Raw genomic sequence first — 22,583 nt, forward strand, 5'->3', positions numbered from 1 at the left:
TGATTGTAAATGTATAGTCCCAAAAGAAACTAGCAATATAATTTACAAGCACACTAAATGGCTGCAAATGCAAGCCACTAAATGTCTGCTCAAGTAAATCATTTAAAAGCAATCATTTCTGTTCTTTCAATAAAGACTGTAAAAACGATACCACTTTTAAAGAGAAATCGAGCGCTCAGGTTTCTCTTTCCACTCTCTTTGCCGAGTACTCTATCCATTAGCTACAGAGTTATGTTGTTGCGTGCTTATTCTCTCTGGCCTCTTGAATCTTACCTTTTTTTGCTATATAGTTGTTTAGGTAGAGCAAAGATCAGTTCTGTCTAGGCAGTTTAAAACCACATTGGGGCTAAAGGAGTAGTTTTCCACTTCATGTATGAACTTTCTGATCAGGGTATTTTACAGAAATGATTTACACTATCCTGTAATAAGCAGTTTTAGAAAAATTAAAAGAAGACCTACCGCAGTACACTGTACTGTAATCAGCGTTCCCTTTCTGTTAAGTATAGCATGATTGCACTCAACTGGTGCAGCCTTTCACAGCTTCGGTGCCTTTCCCCTTCAATTCCCATCTGCAGCAGTTCAGGCAAAAGCCAGCAGGAAGGACATTCCCACAGTGTACAGGCACCTAGGCAAACTCCAGACTGAAAGGTCTAAAATGCTTTACAGAACTACACACTCTATTTGCTCTTCAGATCACCTTTTCTTTTTATTTAGGCACTTCCTTATTCCCATTTCAGATGCTGATGAATACGCTCTGGATTTCATCCACAAAAAACATTTTTGGTGTATTTACCCCAGCTGAATAAATGTCTTGCCCTTTGAATGGTAGTCTATGAAAAGTAAAGTAGTAATTGAGATCTCAGTCTTAACCAAGTCAGGACTGCATCAAATAAGGGATAACCAGCCTAGTCCATAGGGGCATGCTTGTGTCAGCACATTAGACATTTATTGAAGTACAGTAATATTGGTGTTTATGAGTTCGTTACTTGTTGCCAAGACAGACTGCAAGCTTTGTGTATAGGGTCAAAAAGTGAGTTACTTAATCCTATGGCTGATACTTCATAACACCAGTCACCATGTTATTCAGCAACCAGGCTATTTAACTACTCAATCCTACTACCACAAAGTATAAGTGCAAGGTACACATCTGAATTTGAGTCACTTCCCTGAACTATTTTAACATCCAGATAGAAAGACCTGGAATTTGCTGATCAGAGTACTCATTAATCATTTTAGTGATTGCAAGTAGGGAGCAAAGACAAGCAACCCACCAAAGATTATTAACATATGGTATAAGGCAGAAAAAACACTTTACATAAACAATTAAGTCATCCAATTCAATAAACATGGTAGAGCTTCAATTTCAACTAGATTTCAAGTGAAGTATAAAATCTGTGTTTAGTGATCATATAATTATAGAAAACTGCTCAAATGTATCCTACAAAAGTAAACCATGTAGTTTTGTATACTCTAATTAGTCACGGAGTACATTACTTTCAGTCTGGATTTACTAAGACAGGAATATAACTGCTTCTGCAGTAATTCTTTTACTAGTAAAACTATTTGGGGAACAATGAAAAGAAATATATAAATAATGACACACCCCCAAATAGCTATACTAGAAAAATAAACCTAAGTCTTAAGATGCTGCATTCTAAGTGCTTGAAAGCATTTAGGATGTGTCCAGATTCAGTGTCAATAGTATTCTTTTGGTAGTTTGTTTCTCTCATACATAAGAAGATAAAAACCAGAACTTTAAGCCATAAGCAGTATAATATGAAATCACAAAACAAAAGTACTTAATGAATAGTAAAAAAATAGCTAAAATAATTTTTAATGGAAAATATAACCACAAAACCCAAGTATGATTATTGAAAGGAAACTAGTAAATTATGATAAATTTCCTGTAGAATGAACTTTGATCTTACTATCAACAGAACACTACAAATTTTTGTTATCTCTTTGCTTACCTTGCAACAATACTCTTGCCTTCAGCACCATCTGGTATACTAAGGCCACACCAATTCAAAGCTCACATGCCTTCAGTAATTAACTCTAAGTAACCTGATCTTCGTCACTCACCTTTATTATCTCATTTTGAGACAAACCATGGTCAATAATTAAGTATAGAATTATTGCCAGAAAATCTCACATCATCTTGAAAGATCTTTTCAAACCTGACATAATCTTACTGCATTTACAGTGCTTGAACAAAGAAAGAAACCTCACACTCCTTTCCAAACTTGGCATATTTTTTTCCCCTGAACAAAGGAAATACATTTTTCAGCTTATAGTAGCCAGCACTGAGTTGTTAGTATGTTTTTAAAAAATCATGATCAGTTGAGAGAAGTATTTAAGACCAATTATTAAAGGATTGAGGATAGTTTTGAGGTCACTTCCTCCGCCACAAGTTTTACAACTTCACAATTAATCTCCCATAAAACTACTGCAACACACACGTGGATTAAGGAAGACTGACAAATTCACAAAGAACGAACGTATAGAGTTTTTGGAACTTAGTCTGCTGGCAAAGCTATTTACAGTTGGTAAATATTGTCTCTGAAATGCAAGGTAGCTAAACAAAGTACAATTTTGAACTTTTTTGCATTGAGTTAACTGAAAGTATTCATCAACAAACAGATTTGTAGTTACAGTTAAATAGCAACAACCATGAAGTCAGAGTCTGCATGCATTGCAACTACACCTCGCTATATAGACAACCTGAACTTTTAAACAGATTTAAAAAGTTATCACAGTTGAGTTAAGAATACATGATTTCAAAGAGAAATATCAGAGCAGGTTTCCATGCTGGCTATTGTCTTGATGTCAAAATTGCCCTTATGCAATTCAATTGTTTTTACTAAGATTGGTTTTTAGTCACAAAACAATGTTTTGGTTGCAATTACAGCATATAACTAATGACAACATTGGTTGAGAACAACTGTAAGTAATATGAGAAATTACTCAACTCTTTTTGGCACTTAAAATTCTACAAACAGGAAAACGTATTATGGGGAAAGAGTAGAAAGTTTGATACTACTTGAATATTTTTTTTGGCAAAGTATGAGAACAGCTGTTTAAAAATTTTTGATGAATTACAGTGATATGTTCTAAGTGAAATAAGAAATTAAAATGTCTAGTTAAAGTTCCTTAGTATTTAGCATATTATAATAAGGAAGTATCTTCTGGGAAAACAGTTTCCAAATAACTCTACAGGATGCCAGAAAACTTAGCAGAAGTACTAGTTTTAAATGTGGTCTCTCTTATTATAACCACCTTGGAAACAAAACCATAAAGGGAGGGTTTTGATCTCAGTTATCTTAGCACACCTAAGACTCCATCTGCACAAAGACAAATGAGACCACTGAATGGAACTAAATATGTACAGGTCATAAAATACTGCCAGCACAAACCAGAAGTCTTCCATTCTTAGATGCAGCTCATAATTTCGTTACAACACCATACTAGTAATTGATGCCACCAAAACAGGGGAGTAAGCAGCCACACAAAATATAGCTTAATATTAAAAATGTTCATTTGAATCTAGATAAAATTATTAATTAATCAAAGACAAACTCATCTGAGAAAGTCACAATGTTTTATTTAACTAATATAACATTTTAGAATATAAAATGTGAAAAATAATATTTAATTAACTGATTTGTAGATATGGATATAAAAGTAGCTAACTGACTGTTATGGACAAAATCCATTCCCTCCAAATTTTGAATATATGCCTTATAGAAGGGAGAAATTCACCTTCTAAATGTTCAACACTGGATCATTTTTGTTTGTGTCTATATGATTTATTTATTTCACTATTTGTTTTTTATTAATTCAAACAATGAAGATTTCCTTAAGAAAGCTCATCAGTTGCAAGAGATCAGAACTGGCTACCCAATTTGAAAATACAGTATTCTAAATTTGAAAATGTAGACAAGTTCAAGAACATGTCTCCTTAAAAAGCCAACAAACAGAACTATATTTCTGTTATTGAAATACATAAAGTTTTTTAAAGACTTGAAAAAGATGAATTAAAAAATGTCATTTGGCATAGACTTTTTTCAACATTTATCACAGCATTGATACTGGATGTGCAAGTTTTTATCTTGAAGGAACTGAGGCAGGAGCTAAGAGTAGCATGCCAGAAAAAAAAACATCGTATGATCTAACACTATGAATAAAAACAATTGCTTTTTTTTTTTTTTCTTAAGAACTACCTTATTCCAGTGTTCTCTGTATATGGATAAATGAGGTACAGATCAGCACTCTGAGGTATCTCAGGATTCTAGGCAGCCTTAAGCCTACAAATAACCTTCTCGGAATTTTCTTCGGATACTTATTTAAATCCTTCATATGAAAGGATAGTTGAGGCAACAGTTTAACAACTCTGGTAGATACAATTGTCCTTACTATATTCTCTCCTTTGATGTTAAGAATGGTTTATGGATGACACATGTATTTACAGAAGTACAGTGGTACTGAGAAACTTGTTCAAATGACACTAGGAATATGAGGATATTTCCAAACCATTACAGGTTTTCTTTTGAGGCCCCTTAACTCCCTATACATCTAAACCCTAAAATATTAGTTTCTAAGTGAGAATTTGGAGATTTATACAATGCTACCGCCTTTTTTTTTTTTAATTTCTTTTGCTTTAATTGCATGATATTTCCTACATTTACAAGACAGAATACTACCAGAACAAGTCTGGAATGCACTGCAGTCTTTTATCTACTGATTTAAAGGGAACTGCTTTTGTAACTGAACCATTGTAAAGACCTCCATGAAACACTCATGACATACGTGCTCGCATAAACTGCTGCTAAAGGTTTTGTCTCAGCTCTCAGAAAAGCTGAAGAAGAATTTTATAGCTGACTCCTAGTTAGCCTTTGATTGTGACTCCACTGTGAATTTTTCAGATAGAAAACCAGTATTACTTCATGTAGAACTATATTTTTGCTGGGACCGATCTTTTACTTTCATCACTCAAAAATCAAGCCAAGCTGGATATGAATCAGGGCACTAATACTGAGTAATCTTCTCTTAACAGGAAATTAATCCATACTAATGTTATAGTAGTGTTATATACACAAACTCCATTAATTTACACTACTCAGAGAGCCTATCAAGGGTAGACTGGTATCTTTGAAAGCCTGTGTGAAGGTGATACTATGCAAGTGGCTCATAACAGTACCTGATCACTCATCTCGTCCCTGGCTAGAATTATAATTTTGTACATTATATATTCCAGCTCAAAAGAACATATGATATAGAAGGATTCTGTCTCCATCACCATTTCTGCATCAGAATATGGGAAAACTGAAAGAAAACCTCACTTTCTTTTAAACTCCTGCTTTACAACATAGATCATGACCTGAAGTTTTTATATAGTTCCAGGGACAGAAAAAGGAGAAGGCAAGGACTGCTGTGCTTCCCATTAATTTTCCCAGCTCCTACCATTTCTCTTTTTCCAAAGAGATGTAAGAGAATAAAATAAACAAATAAATAAATGAAGCCCCAACACCACCATCTAAAATTTAAAAGAAGTGATCTCTACATGAATGCTTGCAAGTAATTTTTACAATAGCTGCCTATATTATAGCAAATTTTCTATCTTTTCAAGTGGTAAATCCCTAAATATCGTAGAGTGAATGGATGTAAAGATGTTATTAGAAATTTCAGAGATATGAACTTGTTTCTACCAGTTCCAAAAGAGACCAGGTTGAAAACCACAAGTCTAATAGCACTTCAAGTTCTTTAAACAATATTTAAAAAGGAAAATAAAACTAGCTTTTTGCAAAATTAAACTCTCTTTCCAAATGTATGTCTATACAAACTTTTGTCTACTCATGTAACCTTTCTGGTTGCAGGAGTTTAACAAACATTTGGGTTAATTCTGGTTACATTTTCAGTAAATGTAAAGGAAAAAAAAAAGTCTGTTCTAGAGACAGTGTAATCAAATACTTTATTTTCTCTGCATGTGACAGGTAAACAGTTGGGTACATGGAGGCTGCTACATATGCTTTGAGCTGTGTAACATCAATGAACAATAATTGAGCCTTGCATTGTTTGTCAGCTACAGAAGTAACAGAACAATTTCAGTGTTTGGGTCTTTATTTAACTTTAAATCACATTAGTGTGCAATGTGGCAATACTGGTTTTATTCAAGTTCTAAAATATTAGGTCAATTGGGATTAAAACCCACAAGTAGTTAAACAACAAAGATTTCCTTTGTTAAAATGAAGCCAATACTACTGTGCGGTCACTGGCCCTTCATTTCCTCACTAAGTAATTCTCCAGTGTTATCGGAAACCCATGGAAGTTGTTTGCAGCTGTACCCATTTCCTTTTTCACTTCAGTCAGTCTCCAAATCAGACACACACACACAAAGATACTGATTTAAAGGTTACAAACGGTGTAAAATGATAAAATCATGTGAGGTGGATGATTTGCCCATGAGCTATTAGCATTTTATAACTTCACAAAGCTTTAACGATTACTAGAGACTAACAAACAGTGAGAGAGACAGACTCAGTCTTACCAAAATTTAAATCCCACTATTGGATAGAACAAACTTTTTATATTAAAATAGCATTCTATTTTGGGATTGCATAGATAAATGTCTTTAAATCAGCACTTAATCTGAAGGTTGATGTTAACTCTAATGCATGTTTTGAAGTGTGGTGTAATTTATGAAACAAAACCTGCCACAATCCTAAATTGCCACAGGATCAATTTTAGTGTAAGTTCTTTCAAAAACTCGAGATAGTAAAAAAAAAAAAGCATAGGAAAAAACAAAATAAGAGCAAAAGTTACATCAAATAATATTAAATCCTAGACAAACGCTTATCTTGAGATTTAGTCACTCAAACTAGGAAATTCCAGTCAAGACTGCCACATCATCTTGACTATCTTGCATGTGTGCATTAAGATGCACAGACTCAGGCCTCACTGGGAGCACAGGATACAGTATGTTCTGAAATGGGTAATTACTCAATGCTTCTGCTGGAATTCCCTATGTAAGAAAGGCCTTATCTAAATGGCCTAACTCCTACACCACAGGATTACTAATTTCCTCAAAGGAATGTCCGTGGCATTCTCATGATAATACCCAAGTGCTTCATAAATATGAATGAATATATCTGCACAACACTCCCAAGCAATTAGGTCATGCAATTATTCCTATTTTATACCTGCAAAACTGAAGTACGGGGAAATTAACACTCAAAATTAATTTTGTCATTCTGCTGTCCAGGTTATGAACCCAAGTCTAGTTTTTGGAAGTGTGCATTATTTTCATATCAAGTTGCATTAAAGGCATAGAAAGCTATATTTTTGCAATCAGCATTTCTGCAAATCTGACTCAAAATTGTTGTATGGAGCAACATCAAGTAAATCCCTGCCTCATTTGCTATTACTGTTTTCAATCTCTGAAGTAAGGCATGGCTTCTGGAGAAAGTGTTATTTGCTACCCAGCCCTGATTCTTTCCCCACGCCAAATCTCGTTGGTATAATAAATATAACAGAAGTCCTGGGGGAGTGAAAAATAAGCATACTAATTTGGCAAAAAGATCAGAAATTATTTCTTGCCTGAATACATGGGCAAGGTAATAAAAAAAAGTAGAAGGGTCTTCCCTCACCCTATATGGATACTGGTTAAGATTCCAGTTTCTTCCTCAGCAATACTAAGGAGAACTGCAACTCCTTTCACTATGCAAATGCAGTTTTTGCCATTCTAACGCGCATACTGCCACTTACAAGGTAGTATAAGCTTCTTTCATGCACCTTAACTCAGCAGTCTTTGAGATATTAATTATACAAAGCCTGTATCATTGAGTAGCAGCCATATTTTAAAATAGTGGCATGGCAAAACTATTCCATCCATATGGAAACTGATACAGAGCCTAGGGGAATTCAGTGAGCTCCTTTTGTTTAGGGAGAGTTCAGTCTAATGGCTCTAATTCTGCAGCAATTTAGGATATTCTCCTTAGCTCTTAAATTTCCATGTTTTACATATGACTTGTTGAGCCATTATTGTTCATCCGTTAAAGGTGAATACCTTTCTTCTAATTTCACGTGAAGTTTGCAATCCCACAATTTAAAGAATAAAAATAGAAGAAATCTACAAAACATAGGAAACAATGATAGAAAAAGAATTTCATTGACAATGTCATTCTGGGGAACTGTAAGTATACATTTTAAATTGGGGAGCTAGTTTGCATACGACCATTACAATTCTTACTAGGTGCAACAAAAAGCTTGTATTTTATGCATGTCTCACTCTCCTGTCTCAGTCAGGAAGAAATTAGGTGTTTTGATTGAAAGCTCTTAGTAAAATAAATGCAATAACTCTCTTTTGAATTGACACCAACAGATCCATTTCTAAATGGTTAATCCAATATAGATTAGAAATTATATAATCATAATTCATAAACAGCTCATAAACGTACACTTACATACAATGGTATTACCAGCTATTATTAGTAGATGCCATATTAAGTACCTGTTCCACTTTCTTTAAGACTTACTGCAATCCTGCTATTAACTGTCATGCTTCCAACATTCCTCCTCAAAAGCAATAAAGCAAATTATTATAATATGAAAGAATCAAAGATGGAAACAAATACAAATTTGCCCACTCAATATGATTGTGTTCACATAAAAATAAAAATATTCAGTAATTTAATTCAAACAATACAACATTCACTGACTTTTAAGTGAAATAGCTCATTACTCACTCCCTAAAGCATCCATTTTTTGTCCATCTCATTGCTTTCTCAGACAAAACATATCCAAATGCATCCAATGAAATATGGAAACTAGCAACTACAAGTATTTCCATAATTAGGTTTCAATGCCTTTGACCTTGTTACAAAAAACCCCCAAAATTCACGTGCAAATAAACCACACCCAGAAGAAACAGTGAAATATTACCAATTTACTTTCTATCATACATACCAGAGAAAACACTGTATATTGTGAGCTCCAAAGCACGAAACCCAGAACTTGTTTACTGTTACATAATCCTTTGCTTTACATAAGTGTTGCTAAAAGCACCAATCTTTTCTGATCCTCAGTGCAGTAGCTCTAGGGGTAAGTGGTGAGATTAACTGTAGAATCCCAGGATGGGTGTTCCGAATAGCTATCAAATTCTGCCAACTCCAGCTCCTTCCATCTAACCATATTAAAATGCCTTGGAACTCTACCATTTTGTCAATTACTTTTGTATTTAATTACAAGCTATTTTGCAAGAAGTTAAGCAGATATGAAGTAGTTAGCATAACCTACATATTTGCCTACAGTTCTATTCAGGTCAAGCATGGAAGTTGTGCAATTAGTCTTTGCTCTAATTCTTTCCTGCAAATAACATTATGATAACTATTTTTATTCCACCTGGCCAGCTCATATGTACAGCAGGTTTTTTTCATTACATGGACACTCCAAAACTAAAGAAAATGGTATTTCATTTGCTTTAATGAAAAGCCAGGTATATCTGAAAAGATTACAAAATGTCCTGTGATGTAGTGTTATATATTCTGCTCCAAAAAGTGAAACAACTTCTGCACGGAAAGAAAAACTTAGCAATGTTTCTTTAACTAAGTTATTTTACAATTAGTTAAAATAAGAAAGATGTTTTTAATTGCCAGTGAAGATTTACTGAAGGGGTTACTCAGAAACTGATCACTGTGAGAAGCACACATAACTACTTCAGCTAATAGCATTTTTGAAAAAACAGTCAATCAATAGTTCTTATCATGAAAAGAAATCTCTTCTTTTTGTGAAAGATGAACTATATCCTACATAGGTCCACATCAGTCAGTTTCACCATCTAAAAATTCAGGATTATTGCACAAGGACACAAGACATCTTAGTCTGGAGCCTATAAAATTCTAGAAATGAATTAGCTACTTCCAGAGCACAGAAAGCAGTATTTTACTTGACATAGGTTACATGTAGGTTATTGCTATTTATAATCTGTATTACTGTTATGTGTGGGAGTTCTAATCATGGACCACAATACCACAGTGTTAAATTCTATAGAGACAGAATAAAGATGGATCCTTGACCTGGAGAGGAGACAATAACATACTATCAGCTGAAACCTATTTTAACACTCACCACATATTTTAAGAATCCCAACACTAGCCTTTCCTTGACTCAGGACTGAAGGCCATTACGGTCCTCTATTTGCCTTTGGGGCTGCACAGAAGCCCAAAGTAAGAAACCTAACTAACACACACTCAACTCTTACTCTGTCACTTTCAATGTCACAGTGGGATACAGTTAAAGACTTGATTCATATTCCAGCCCTATCTCCCCTTTGGCTGGAAGGGAAACCTGGGGCCCTGTGAAGGTTTCTCTCCCTTTGACAAATACCTTACAGTGGGATAGGCTCACAAGGTCCAAGGGTAACATACCCTGCACAAGCAAACAAGACAGGATTTGATCCCACTAATTCTGTCAAAAGTATTCTTCAGCTGAGCCCTATTTTAAATAATTGAGGGAGATAAAGTACACTGTGTTACAAACTACAACAATAACTAGTGTCTTTTAAAGTGATTTTTCAACTCCTTAACATCCCAATCCTAGTGAAAGCGCTTTCACCCCAAATAAGATCTATTCAGGTTAAATGTATTTGATTTCTAATAGACAGAAGAGAGACTTGGGAAGTTACGAACCTGGTAACATCAGTCAAAAGTCATCTTGATCACTGCATTAGTGCCTAGTGCAGACTGACATTTCAAACCAAACATGTACAGGAAAAACAAGACTGCCCATTAGATCACATGAAATCCAGCGTCCTATTTAATAGGGAGACAATATACATGAGCTAGCTATTTAATATCAATTGAACTATACTTGAGTGCACTCTGTGAACATGACAGAAAACAGCCAAAGAGGTTTTCCTTCTCTTCTTCTCTGCCCACCTCTCCTCTTCCCCTTCTCTCTACGTTTATTATGTCTATCTAGCATTACAATTTTAACAGTAATAGACATCAATGATCCCTGTGATTTTAACTATATTTAAAAGAAAATTTTTTCTCCTGATGAACGTAAATCAGAGGGATATTCTTTTCCTCTCAGTGCTCGTATTCTGAAATATAATTATTTAATTATTTCCATTTGGGGTTTTGTTGTTTTCCCCCCCACCTCCTTTAATACATAGCTGAGAAGGACTCCACACCGCACTGCTTGCTTCTACAGTATGCATGCTGCAATAAGAGCAGGTAAGAAACTCTCTTGACAGAAAAACTTTATTAGCTTTCTATTAAGTGTTCCTTATCACTTCACGATCTAGTGTCTTGAGCTCCCTCAAGCTCCCTTTCTAGCATAAATGAGATCAGCAGTAAGGTACTGACGTGGAAAACTACAAACTGTCTGAAGACAAGTCACCATCTCCTGCTGCACTGATTCTTCTATCCATTAAATAGGAATAAAGATGTTTCTTCATCTCAAAACTTAGGTAAGGAAGGCATGCAAGTGTTTTTAAAACAAAGTTTGGAAAATGATGCATAATGACAGAAGGCAGAGCACAGCAGGAAAGAACTGGAAGAAAGAGGAAGAGAAAATGAGCTACAGAAAAAATAAGGAAAAAGCAACCAAAAATAGTTGGCCAATTATAAAGACTAAATGAATGTAGGTAGAGTTTATGTTCACTTGCAATTTGAGCACTGCAGTCACTCAGTTCTTTCCACTCAATTCACAAGCAATTTTACTCCCATTTTTATCAACATCACAGATGGAGACGATAAGAAATATCAAAGTAGCAAGCAAACAGTACTTTTCAAAACCAGAAAGGCCAAGGAAGAAGATAAAAGAGTGGAAAATTTTTCCTTTTGTATTATGTGTAAGCAAAGAAAGACAAATAAAAATAAAGCACACACACAGAGAGTTTCTGTATTCACTTTATAGGACTTTGCAGTTGAATTTTTCTTGTTTTACTTCTTAGGCTGCCTTTGTTCTAAAACCAATGCTTCTGTAAATATAGTATTTAGATACAGGTTTTAACTATGCTAAAGATCTTCTGTTGCTGTAGCTATTTCATATGTCCCTCTTGGCAATGTCTTCACAAGCACATGCAGCACATGCTGACAAAGAAGTTATTGTCAGAAATAACCCAGATAACATACCTGTGCTTGCACTCAGAGATTTGCTGATACAGCAATTACAGCTGATACAGCACGCAAGTCTTTCATATCCTGAGCTGAAACAACTATGAAACAGAATGAAGGCCATAGTGTCAACCCAGCCTTCAAAACATATTTTTCACCCAATTTTTGCTCCTTTAAATCCCTGAAATTCCCTCCATGAATGAGCAAGAGCTAAATGAATAAGGCTTCTATTGCTCCCTTCTCCTTACTGGGTTTGTTACAGATTAAAGTCACTATCTACACCTTTACAGGACCTCTAGTCTAAAAACCTCTGAATTCTGAGAAGAAATTTCTGGCTGAGTGAATCAGAAGCACCTCCTGTAATTTCTACTGTGAAACAGTACCTATGTGACATACGAAAAGCTAAGCTGTGCCCAACCAGAAAAATATTATTTAATTAGAACCAAACCCTTCTTTACCATTAGGAAAGATCTGTGGAAAAAAAATCCAGTATATGTACTATTTTCTCTACATTCATTCAGAAGCAAGGGATGGCAGGCAGCCTTTACATTGTTTTCAAAATTGCTGTGTAGCTTCAGTTAAAATGGATTATTTTATTTGTTTCCTGTCTCTCTGCCCTACTCACAGTTCAGTATTTGTAATTCACAGTTACTAAAAGGTCACTTGTTTCGTGTATTTGTACTTTCTTGTTAAAACCTCAGTGTGTTTTTTCTGAAGCTTTCCAAACAACCACTGAACTCAGACTCTTTCTTTTCATTACATAACAGCCACACCTGCAAATTATCTTCCAGATTTTATATTTCTTACAACAGCAACAGTTACTTTACAAAGATAGTCCCTTTTGACTGTGGGACAAATGAGTTTGCAGTTAATAAATGGCTTGCATTACTTAGACTAACACTACCCGCAAAAATAAAAAGCCTGACAAAACCCCCTATGCATCAAAATTGGAAGACTGAGACTGCTAAAAACAGCTTGGATGAAACTAAGCTAAAAATATGTATTTTTACTGTATATTTACTGCACTACAAAAACAAACGGGTGTTGACCAGTCTAGAGTGGAGCTACTCTAAAATAAACCTTCTCAAAATGTGCACAATGCAGATGTCAGGTACTTTGAACCAACTGCTTAACTCTCAAATCCTCTTCTACTTGTTTGTGTAACTTACTAATATTGACACAGCTCAGGATACCAGGTTAACTCTAACTATTGTGAAAGCATGGCTACAATGTTAAACCAAAGATCATGGTTTTGCCTGGTTTATGTATTTATGCAGGTAAGTTGATTCATTCATATGTAAAATAAAACACTGTATTGTACTTACCAGTTTTGGGGTTTATTGAAAAGAATCCCTGTGGATTTCCACTTGTAATCTTGTAGGTTAACTTTTCACTTGAGCTAGAATCTGGATCAAATGCCTCAATTTGAATGACGGATACATCTTTAGGTGAGTTTTCCATGACCTCTGGGTAATAAACTGGTTCTGTGGTCTGAGGAGCATTATCATTAACATCCCCAACTTCTATGTAGATTTCAATGAAAGATGATAAAGGCACAACACCTTGGTCTGTTGCATAAACAGTTAACCAGTAATGTGAAGTAGTCTCACGATCCAGGCGATCTGCAGTCTCAATAATACCTGTTTAATAGGAAGAAAGATAAATAGAAAATGCTCAATAAATATGCAGAAGTGTGTAAAAATAGAGTCAGCAACAAGCTTAAATAAATGAATAAATAAAAACGAATACAAGTTCAAAATAACTGACATTGATTCTACAATCTCTGTTAATATACACAGACAAACATATTGAGGCTAACCTGAAGCCACAAAAAATTACTACAACAGTTTTCAGCAATTATGCATTACAGATATTAAAACAATATATTACTTAATTTCCTTTCCAACATCCTTTGAGATTTATCAGATCAATTAGCACCATTCATAAAAGCTATTTTGCCTAAAAGATTAAATATAATGAGTAATTCACAGTCTTCTGGGACTTGAATGACCCCCTTTACTCCTCTCTGATTATAGTGAATTTTATACCATATTAAACTATCTGATTTAGATGCCAAACTCTTGAACTGTTTACCATTCTTCATATTAATGAGCAGCTACTTAGATGTGAAACATTCTTATCTGTGTGCCCAAATGAATTATTTAACTGAATTTTCTTAACGCGCTTAGTGGGTTCATGCAGACATTTCATAGAAAAGAAAACAAAAGTTACACCTGAAGCTAATCTTTGTAGCAGTAGGACCAACCAATGGCTGCCATTACTCTCTCTGGCAATGGAAAGCAGCGCTTAGCTCAATTTTACACACATAAAATGAATTACCATTTAAGGAACAGCTACACAATTCACAAACTTAATAAAAATCTGTCTGCTGAGTCTACAGGAGCTTGTCTGAGCCAGAACTAAATAGAGAATGAAGAACTCAAGTTTTTATCCACTGTGAAGGAAACAGAGGTCTATTTTTTATAAGCAGCTCACAGGTACAGTCATACTATGCATGTGTCAAAAGGCAATGTGATGTGGTGTAACCTATATGATGGGGGATGAATATTAAACAGATTAACGGAGCCATGGCACAATAAAATTTTTCACTTTCTTTTTCCTGATCCAGTTGCTCTTACAGGTTGTCTGATTTGAGATATTTTCTAAATAGAACTTAAAATGAACCTGATATGTGTCAGGGTGAGGGACAGAACAAGCCCTTGTAACCATTTCTGTGGAAATCTTGAAGGGCTTTGTCATACATAACATACTTACTGTTTGTTATACTGACACACACCAGGCCTAATCGGGACTGGAGCTGAGATGAGTCAAACTATCACCATGACAGCTGGTTTTGGACTCTGGATACAGCCACATATCCTGACTATGTGTGATATGGTCCTTCTCCTGAGCTCATCTACTGCACACAACATATATATACACCATCAGTAAAACAGGACCTCAATAAAACTATGCCACTGTACTTTTACAGGAGTTCTTCGGGAAAGGAATTAACTCTAAGTATCATTTCCTTCACATGCTCAAGACACTTTTTTAATGCATTATACCAGCTGAGCAAAATGAGATAAATATTGATGAATTACTCATTTATCCATTACTATCTTTGCCTTGTGGGAAGCTGCATAAAGGTCTGATGATGATCATTTGAAATTTTAAGATGTCAGTAAGATCACTTCAGAAGGTCTGGAGGGGATAGCATCTAATGCTTAGACCTGCAAAATACCCATATATAACACTTCAAACAACACAGCATTTCAGAACTACCACCAGATGTCAGTGTGGAAATTGGTTTTATATATCGTCAAAGGCTTCAGAAAAGGGATAAAAAGGAGGGGCGCTGCAAATACATGCATTATTTATAGTCTATAAAGTTTTCTTGAAAGCAAACTGGTGGCTTTATAATTTCCCTCCCCCAACCCTGCAGAGGAACATCATCAAAAACTAAGCCAAGGTGTTAATTTTAAGGGTACTGGCATTTCACATTTCCAGTCTCTTCACCTCAGTATTTATATTTTGCTTGATGGCAGTTTTATTATTAAAATAATAATAATCCCATGTAGTCACTGGATTTGTGCTGTGGTTACCGCCATAGTTTCTGATTGTTAATGTACATAAATTTGCTCTTAAAAATGGACATGCAGCCTTGAGCACCCAGGTACCTGGATTCTATTTTTGTAACTCACTCACATTACACCTTTTGCACCTCTCTACTTCAGCCAGGAGGCCTGCTTTGGAGTAAATATGTTAATTACTATGGCCTCTCTTTTAAACCTAAATGCTGGATGTGGCATGCAAGCATTTCATCTTAAGTCTGGGTAGACTCCACGTATGCCTTGGAAAATTTTGTAAAACCTTCATGTCCTACCAAACACAAGACTAGACTGTATTAATTACCTTTTAGCAAGGCTTCCAGCAATACTACTCTGTTGCTTGCCATCCATGCAGAACACAGCGGGCAGGCTTATGTGCTGAACTGAGCAACTGTTATCATTTTACACCTGTCCTGCTTTCTTAACAATAGCTACAGCAGAAGTGGCACATTAATTTTAAGATAGCCTTGCCTGATTTTAAAAAAACATAAAAAGAGACCCTTTTGGTAATGGAGCTCTCCTTCTGCAATCTGCTCACCTGGCATTTACAAATTCTACCACCTTAGTTATCAAAGCCTACCTCAAGGAAAAAGAAGACTGAACCTATTTTGCTTTTGTGGCCTATCAGTTCTCAAGTGTCCATTCTCTTCACATACTTCACAAGGGACAAAGGGGAAAAAAGTACCACACCAAAAAGCCAGTAACAGTATCTCAAGAAGAACTATGTAAAAAGATTACAGGGATAGTGACTAACAGCACAATACAGGATACCTGGGCAACTTTATTTTTTGGTTAATTTTTAATTTCAAATTAGATCTGCACATATGACATTATTTCTGTATATTTTACACTGACTTTTGCAGAAATATTCAATGAAAGGCTCGTAATCTGTCTGATCATCTGACCACTGAACATGTCACATAACACAGATGTTTACCCAACCGGGTAGCTCTGGTTTTCAGGATGTCTCTGATTTTCTACAGGGTCAGGCACACTCTAAGCGTGCATTAGTCAAAGTAACATGAAATCTCAATCACTAAAACTACTTTTCCATTTTTTTCATGTTTCTCACCCAACAGATCCTGAATTGTTGGGTGAATATTTTTTCCTCTATGTGCTGTTTATAATTCCAAACTGAAATAGAAAGCATCTAGCAAAACAATTTTATGATCGGTCAGATATGCAAAAGATGTCTACACAACTGTTTAACACTAATCAACAGACAAATTCCTGAATGAACATTTCCTAGAGGCATAAAGGGTATTTTAAAAAAACCTACTCCATGTACCCTACTTAACAGTTTAAAATAGATGGAATAGACAGGTATGTATGGAAGTTGGAAAACTTATTAGAGACGGGCATCACACATAAGTGGATTACTTTGACAATGTTAAAAATGAAGACTCAAAATAACATTCCTCCAGTATAAAAGCCACGCAAAAGAAGACAGGAAGATAGGGAGCAAAAACTTCCCTTCACCCCTCACACATTGAAGGAGGCAGAAGAGAGGCCACCACACCTAGTTCTCCTTCATCACTCAAAGCTGCAGGCACAGCGAGGGAAGGGACAACTGGTCTACTAATATGACTCAGCTTTCTTCCTGCTGTTTCCACCCAGCAATAAAATGGAATAGATACTGATCCAGTACACATGCCTGGGGCTGGGGGGAAGCTCTGGTTACCAAAACCTGAATTTCTTCTGGTTCTGCATCAGCACTTGTGTCACAAAACACAATCAACACTAAATGCACACAACTACATGGAGTACTTTTTTTTTTTTCCCCTTTTAACGTTACTGTACAATTCTGACCTTACATCAGTAATTACAAAACACCATCCTTTTCTCATTACTCTAGTTGAAATTGCTCCTGTTTCTGCAAGTTTAACATGAAATCTTTCCTGATTTTGCTATGGGAACATTAATACCTTCATCTTTATTTTCTATGCAACAATAATGAATACAAATGCATTTAAATGTCAGTAGTCTACTATACCTTCTAATAAACAGAAGCCCAAACAAGAATGTAACGAAGATGCCTTTTTTTTTTTTTTTTTTAACAAAGGTAACGATAGTTCTCCTACCAAACCACAGGTCTAGAACCAGTCCTTTAACTATCATTGGTTAGTGTGCCATCCTTCTGCTTTTGCAGATGTTGACTTTGGTGATCTATTTTACATATTAGGGTTGCACAATATTGTATGGGGTCTGAAAGCCAGCACTCACAGAGTTCATAAATTCACTGGCTTCTAGTTCTAGTGGTTCTCAAGATATGACAGAGAAAAATGATGGGAACTCATATCAAAGAGAAGTAATAAAACAATCTAAGCAAAGAGTTAATTTGTTTGGATCTCACAATCGGCTTAATGGATCTACCATTAAGCATCCCGAAGATGTTGATCAGTATCACCAGTTTCAACAGTGTATTTTGGCTCCTAGAAAGTATTTTCACTTTCTTCTTCAAGTGGTGCAAAGGACATTTAGGGAGTACAGCTTAAGTGCTTCTATTATATCTTCAATGCTGTAAAAGCTCCATCTCTGCTCTAACTCCTCTCCCATTCACAGAAAAATATTTAATCAGTGAATTTCCCATCCATTCTCTACACTGAGGCAATTTGGTAATTTTAACTTTTACAAACCATTTGCTTTTTATGTAGCACAACAAGTAGAGAAATCTTCCACAGAGCACCACTAAAGAATCTTTAGCATGTATGGCAATTCCAAAGACTTGTAAATATTATTGTTCCAAAAATACGGTGAAGTGAGGATTCCAAAAACATTTTTCACTTGACTGGATATGCAATCTTGAAGCCTTTCAAGTGGTCAGGATAAAAAGAAATTCATATTCAGTCACTAGCCACCAGAGGGGAGTAAAAAGCGCTGATGAAATGTTTTTTAGTCCTCTGCAAGAGGACATCAAAGCTGATTTTACAATATTAATGTCTGAAGTTTTAGACTAGGTATGTACCCACTTGATGCAACGGGACTCTTCTATAATTTTCATTAAAAGAAGGCAAAAGTCCTAAGTGAATACTATAGAATAGAATTTGGACAGAATTCAGTATGGACGAACAGGCTGGTTTATGAATACAGCAACCGAGGAAAAAGCAGAACGTTAACCCCACTCACAACAAGAACCAACATTACTTCCAATTTAAATCCCACAACCCAAGTCACTACAACCAAAGTCACTCTTAAAACAAAAATAAACACATAAATCCACCTCAAATCTGACAGTCTTACATATGCCAATTCTATCTAATTAACAAATGCTCAAACTATAATACTCCCAATTCCCAGGGATGATCCTCCTTAAGTGTACTTATCCATGAGAACTCTCATTAACAATATTAATGATTCTGTAATGGAAATCAAAACCTGCAATCATTTCTCAGCAAAGCATGAAAATGCAGTTTAGCAGAATTTGCCCAGGGAGTGATGTTTGAAACAAAATAAGAGAAATCCCTGGCCTGGAACATGATGCTTGAAATCTGATTACAAACTTAATTAATCTAAATTCTAATAAGCTGGGCTAATCACAAAGTTTCTTTAGCTGCTTTAAAAGCCATCTCCAGGGGAAAAGAAGCCAGTATTTTAAGAACTGCATGAACAAAGGTTTTGATCAAATATGACCTGCAACAAACAACCAATCCAAATCAAAGTTTAAGACGTGAATGGATTAAGCCCGTTACCAACAGAGGCATGCTGTCCCTCAGTGGCACTAGTCTACCAACACACTAACATAGACTGCAACTTTATCTTGAATTCTAAACAAATGGTAAGTCACTGACTGCAATATAAACTATCACTAAGGTCTGCACAGTCTTTTGAATTGAAAATAATACTGGGAGAAATGCTCAGCACATACTGCAGTTTACTACTTGAATATCTGCTACCTCTAGATAGCCCACATATATTTTCTAGAAAGTTATTAATATTTATAAAATTAGCTTTTTACGTGGACAAAGGTCCAGAGAACTCCAACTCCCAGAACTTTACAGTTTTTCTGGCCAAATTTCTGCTTCACGTTTTGTGGAACTTTGCTTAGTTGTTAAAACGAAGAAAGAATCACATCAGCCTCATTGATCAGTAGTTTGGTTGGTTTGTTTTGTTTTTTTTTTAAAGTAAAATGTTACTAAATATAGTTCTAGCATACTTTGGCTTCTAATGTTAAGCAATTCAGAACAGACAGTTTTTGGGTTGTTGATAAAATCTCCACACCTGCACAACCAGAATAGGCCAGAAACCCAAAAACATTTTACAGAGCTGGTGTTTTTCACTTTAACTTTTGATTTCTGCCCAGGTGATCTTATTTAAAATAGCATCTGTTCTAACCCATACTTTGCCTTTTGGTGCAAGTTAATGACAGTGCAGTTCTTCAACACTATCCAGATCGAACACAGATGAACACAGATGACTTCCTCAGCAGACTTCTTGTTCCTATCCGTCTCTTATATGTTCTACTTTTGCCTTTCCTACAATACACCTCTCTTTCTTAGATTATTACCCGCCATGACATGATAAGCATTTTTTCCTGAGCTGTATAAATACAGAAGGTATAGCAGAGGTGACAGGATTAAAAAAACCAAAACAAAACCAACAACCAAACAAACAAACAGGAAAGAGCATCTGGCATAGGAGAAGACACAGTGCTTGTCTGCTTCTCAGCAGTCCCCAGAGGCCTCAGAGAGGAACACATCCATACTCTTCTGTCCTCCTTTTCCCCTTGAGTAAATTCTAGAGGCACAGTCAAATCAGGACAGTTGGCAAGTGCAATCCTGTGTGTTGTGCATGGAGTTTTTGTGGTTTTTTTTTCTCCACTTTATGCTTCCTGTCAGACATAGTAAGAGAAAGCCAGGTGACTTTAAAAAAAAAAATAATAAAAATCAGATTTATTAATAGTTATGGCACCCACCCACAAAAGATAAAGCATACTACAGCAGACCAGAGCGCACTACTTACAAGTACTACACCCATCTGTAGTACTCAGTATAAATTCTGATTCTATTACTAATTGTGACCAGTGTCACACATAGCTCAGATTCTTTCCACTTTTAGAACAATTAAAAAAAAATAAAATCCTCTAGCCATTTTATCTGTATTTCTGTTAACTTCTTAACTTCTGCTAACTTCTGGCCACCACTGTAGTCTGACATGAGGAAATGCCCTGAAGCAGCAGCCACTTACAGCCACAATCCTAACATGCCATAAAGAGTTCTGTAAAGTAAAGGTTTTGAAACATGTAACCTATTGAACTCCCAAGAAAAAAATTCTTTCTTTCCCTGAGGCTGCTTTGCTACTGTAACTCAGGCCTCTACCAAGCACCAGTGCGCAAGGGACAACTGAGCCTTAAGCCTACATTTCTTCCAAAATAGCATCCAATGCTAATATCAACAAAATTTAATATTATTTAATCAGTCAAGTAACAACCACTTGGTAAAACCAAAACAAACAAAGGCAGCACAATATCACACCAGTCTTTATTCTACACAAACCAGCTATCTTTAAGCACTGAAGATTTCAAGTATGTCCTACCACAGAGACAAGGAACTATTCAGCACTTAAAATATCAGTTGAAAAGACCAAAATCTACATCCTGTGAACTCCTTACTCCTTGAAACAGTCTCCTCCTGAAGAAGGAATGGAATGATATTCCTTTTGCAGAAGTGAAATGTCAGCTCGTCCACTCTATAAACAGGGCAGAATGCCAAGAGAGGCACTGCACTGTTGAAATACTAAAAAGACCTGCGGCAGGCAGCGTGAACTTTTACAAAGTATATACAATCTCTCTTTTAAGAAAGGTAATATTTTTGATAAATAAACTGAGCTGGAAAAGTGCTGGCCTTCCTTACTTGTATCACATAAGCGCTTTGAACAGGAAGCATTACGTTTTCATGCCTCCATGGAACAAAGTGCAACAGCCACCGAGAGAAATATGATTTGGGCTTCAACTCCATAGCAATATAAAGCTTATCACTGACAACGCAAGCTACTCACACATCAGACTTCTTGCATCTGATGATTCACACAGACTAAACTATACCGTTTCAGAACATAAATAATCCTGTTGCAGCCCTGAAGGAGAGCAGAAAGTTTTAGCAACTATTGCTTGCCTTTGAATCACACAGGAACAAGAGGTGTTCACTGCTCTTCTCTCTCCTCTTCTGCAGGAGCATTAATTAGGCACAGCAAGAAAGACTGTAACCTAGCAACAAACCATCAATATTGCATTTTGCATAACTTAATTCAGATTACTTGTTTGCAAACATGTCTGAGGAATATGAATGTGCGTAACTAATAATTCAATCTAGTTTGAAATAGTTTCATTGTTTCCTTTCAACCAGTCAATAATTCTTCTATTTTGCCCAAGTAAAGCTGAATCTTAAATTAACATATTCTGATTTATTTTTTAAATAATTTGGTGGCTTTACCTCTTACGTGCATCCTGGTAAACGGTATTTTAATGTTAAAGAAACAAAAACAAAGAAAACCTCACCCCACAAAAACACAACCACTCTTGAAAAATTCTGCAACAAATTATGCTTGCAGGCTATAGAGTTAAGATTGTCACATGCACCCGTGAAGCCCTTAGATAATATCATATAACATCTGTCATCAATATAAACATCCCTTCTAATAGTTACAACTTGTAACATATTTAGATTTTACACATTTCTTTAGATATTCAGTAAGCTTCTATACAGTGGTCTTAATTCACTTTTATATATATATATATAACATTTCTTCATTGTAAGTACTGAAGAAAGGCAATGACAAACTTAAACTTTACTATTTTTGCTTCAGAGAACGCTCAGAAAAATTTCTCTCAGGAGAAGGCAGGAAAAAAATACTGAAAATA

The 22,583-nt window shown here is 35.6% G+C and overlaps 1 protein-coding gene across 8 annotated transcripts in view; it reads right to left on the reverse strand.

The window, feature by feature from the left end:
- The window catches only part of FAT1 (FAT atypical cadherin 1), a 113,379-nt gene that overhangs the window by 60,573 nt on the left and 30,223 nt on the right, over positions 1-22,583 (reverse strand). For all 8 annotated transcript variants that reach the window (XM_069788845.1, XM_069788811.1, XM_069788819.1 and 5 more), the window contains exon 3: positions 13,442-13,756. In XM_069788845.1, the coding sequence (XP_069644946.1) occupies positions 13,442-13,756 (315 nt within the window). The remainder of the gene's footprint in view (positions 1-13,441; positions 13,757-22,583) is intronic.

This window comes from Haliaeetus albicilla, chromosome 1 (assembly GCF_947461875.1).
Source record: "Haliaeetus albicilla chromosome 1, bHalAlb1.1, whole genome shotgun sequence".
In the NCBI taxonomy this organism is placed as follows: domain Eukaryota; kingdom Metazoa; phylum Chordata; class Aves; order Accipitriformes; family Accipitridae; genus Haliaeetus; species Haliaeetus albicilla.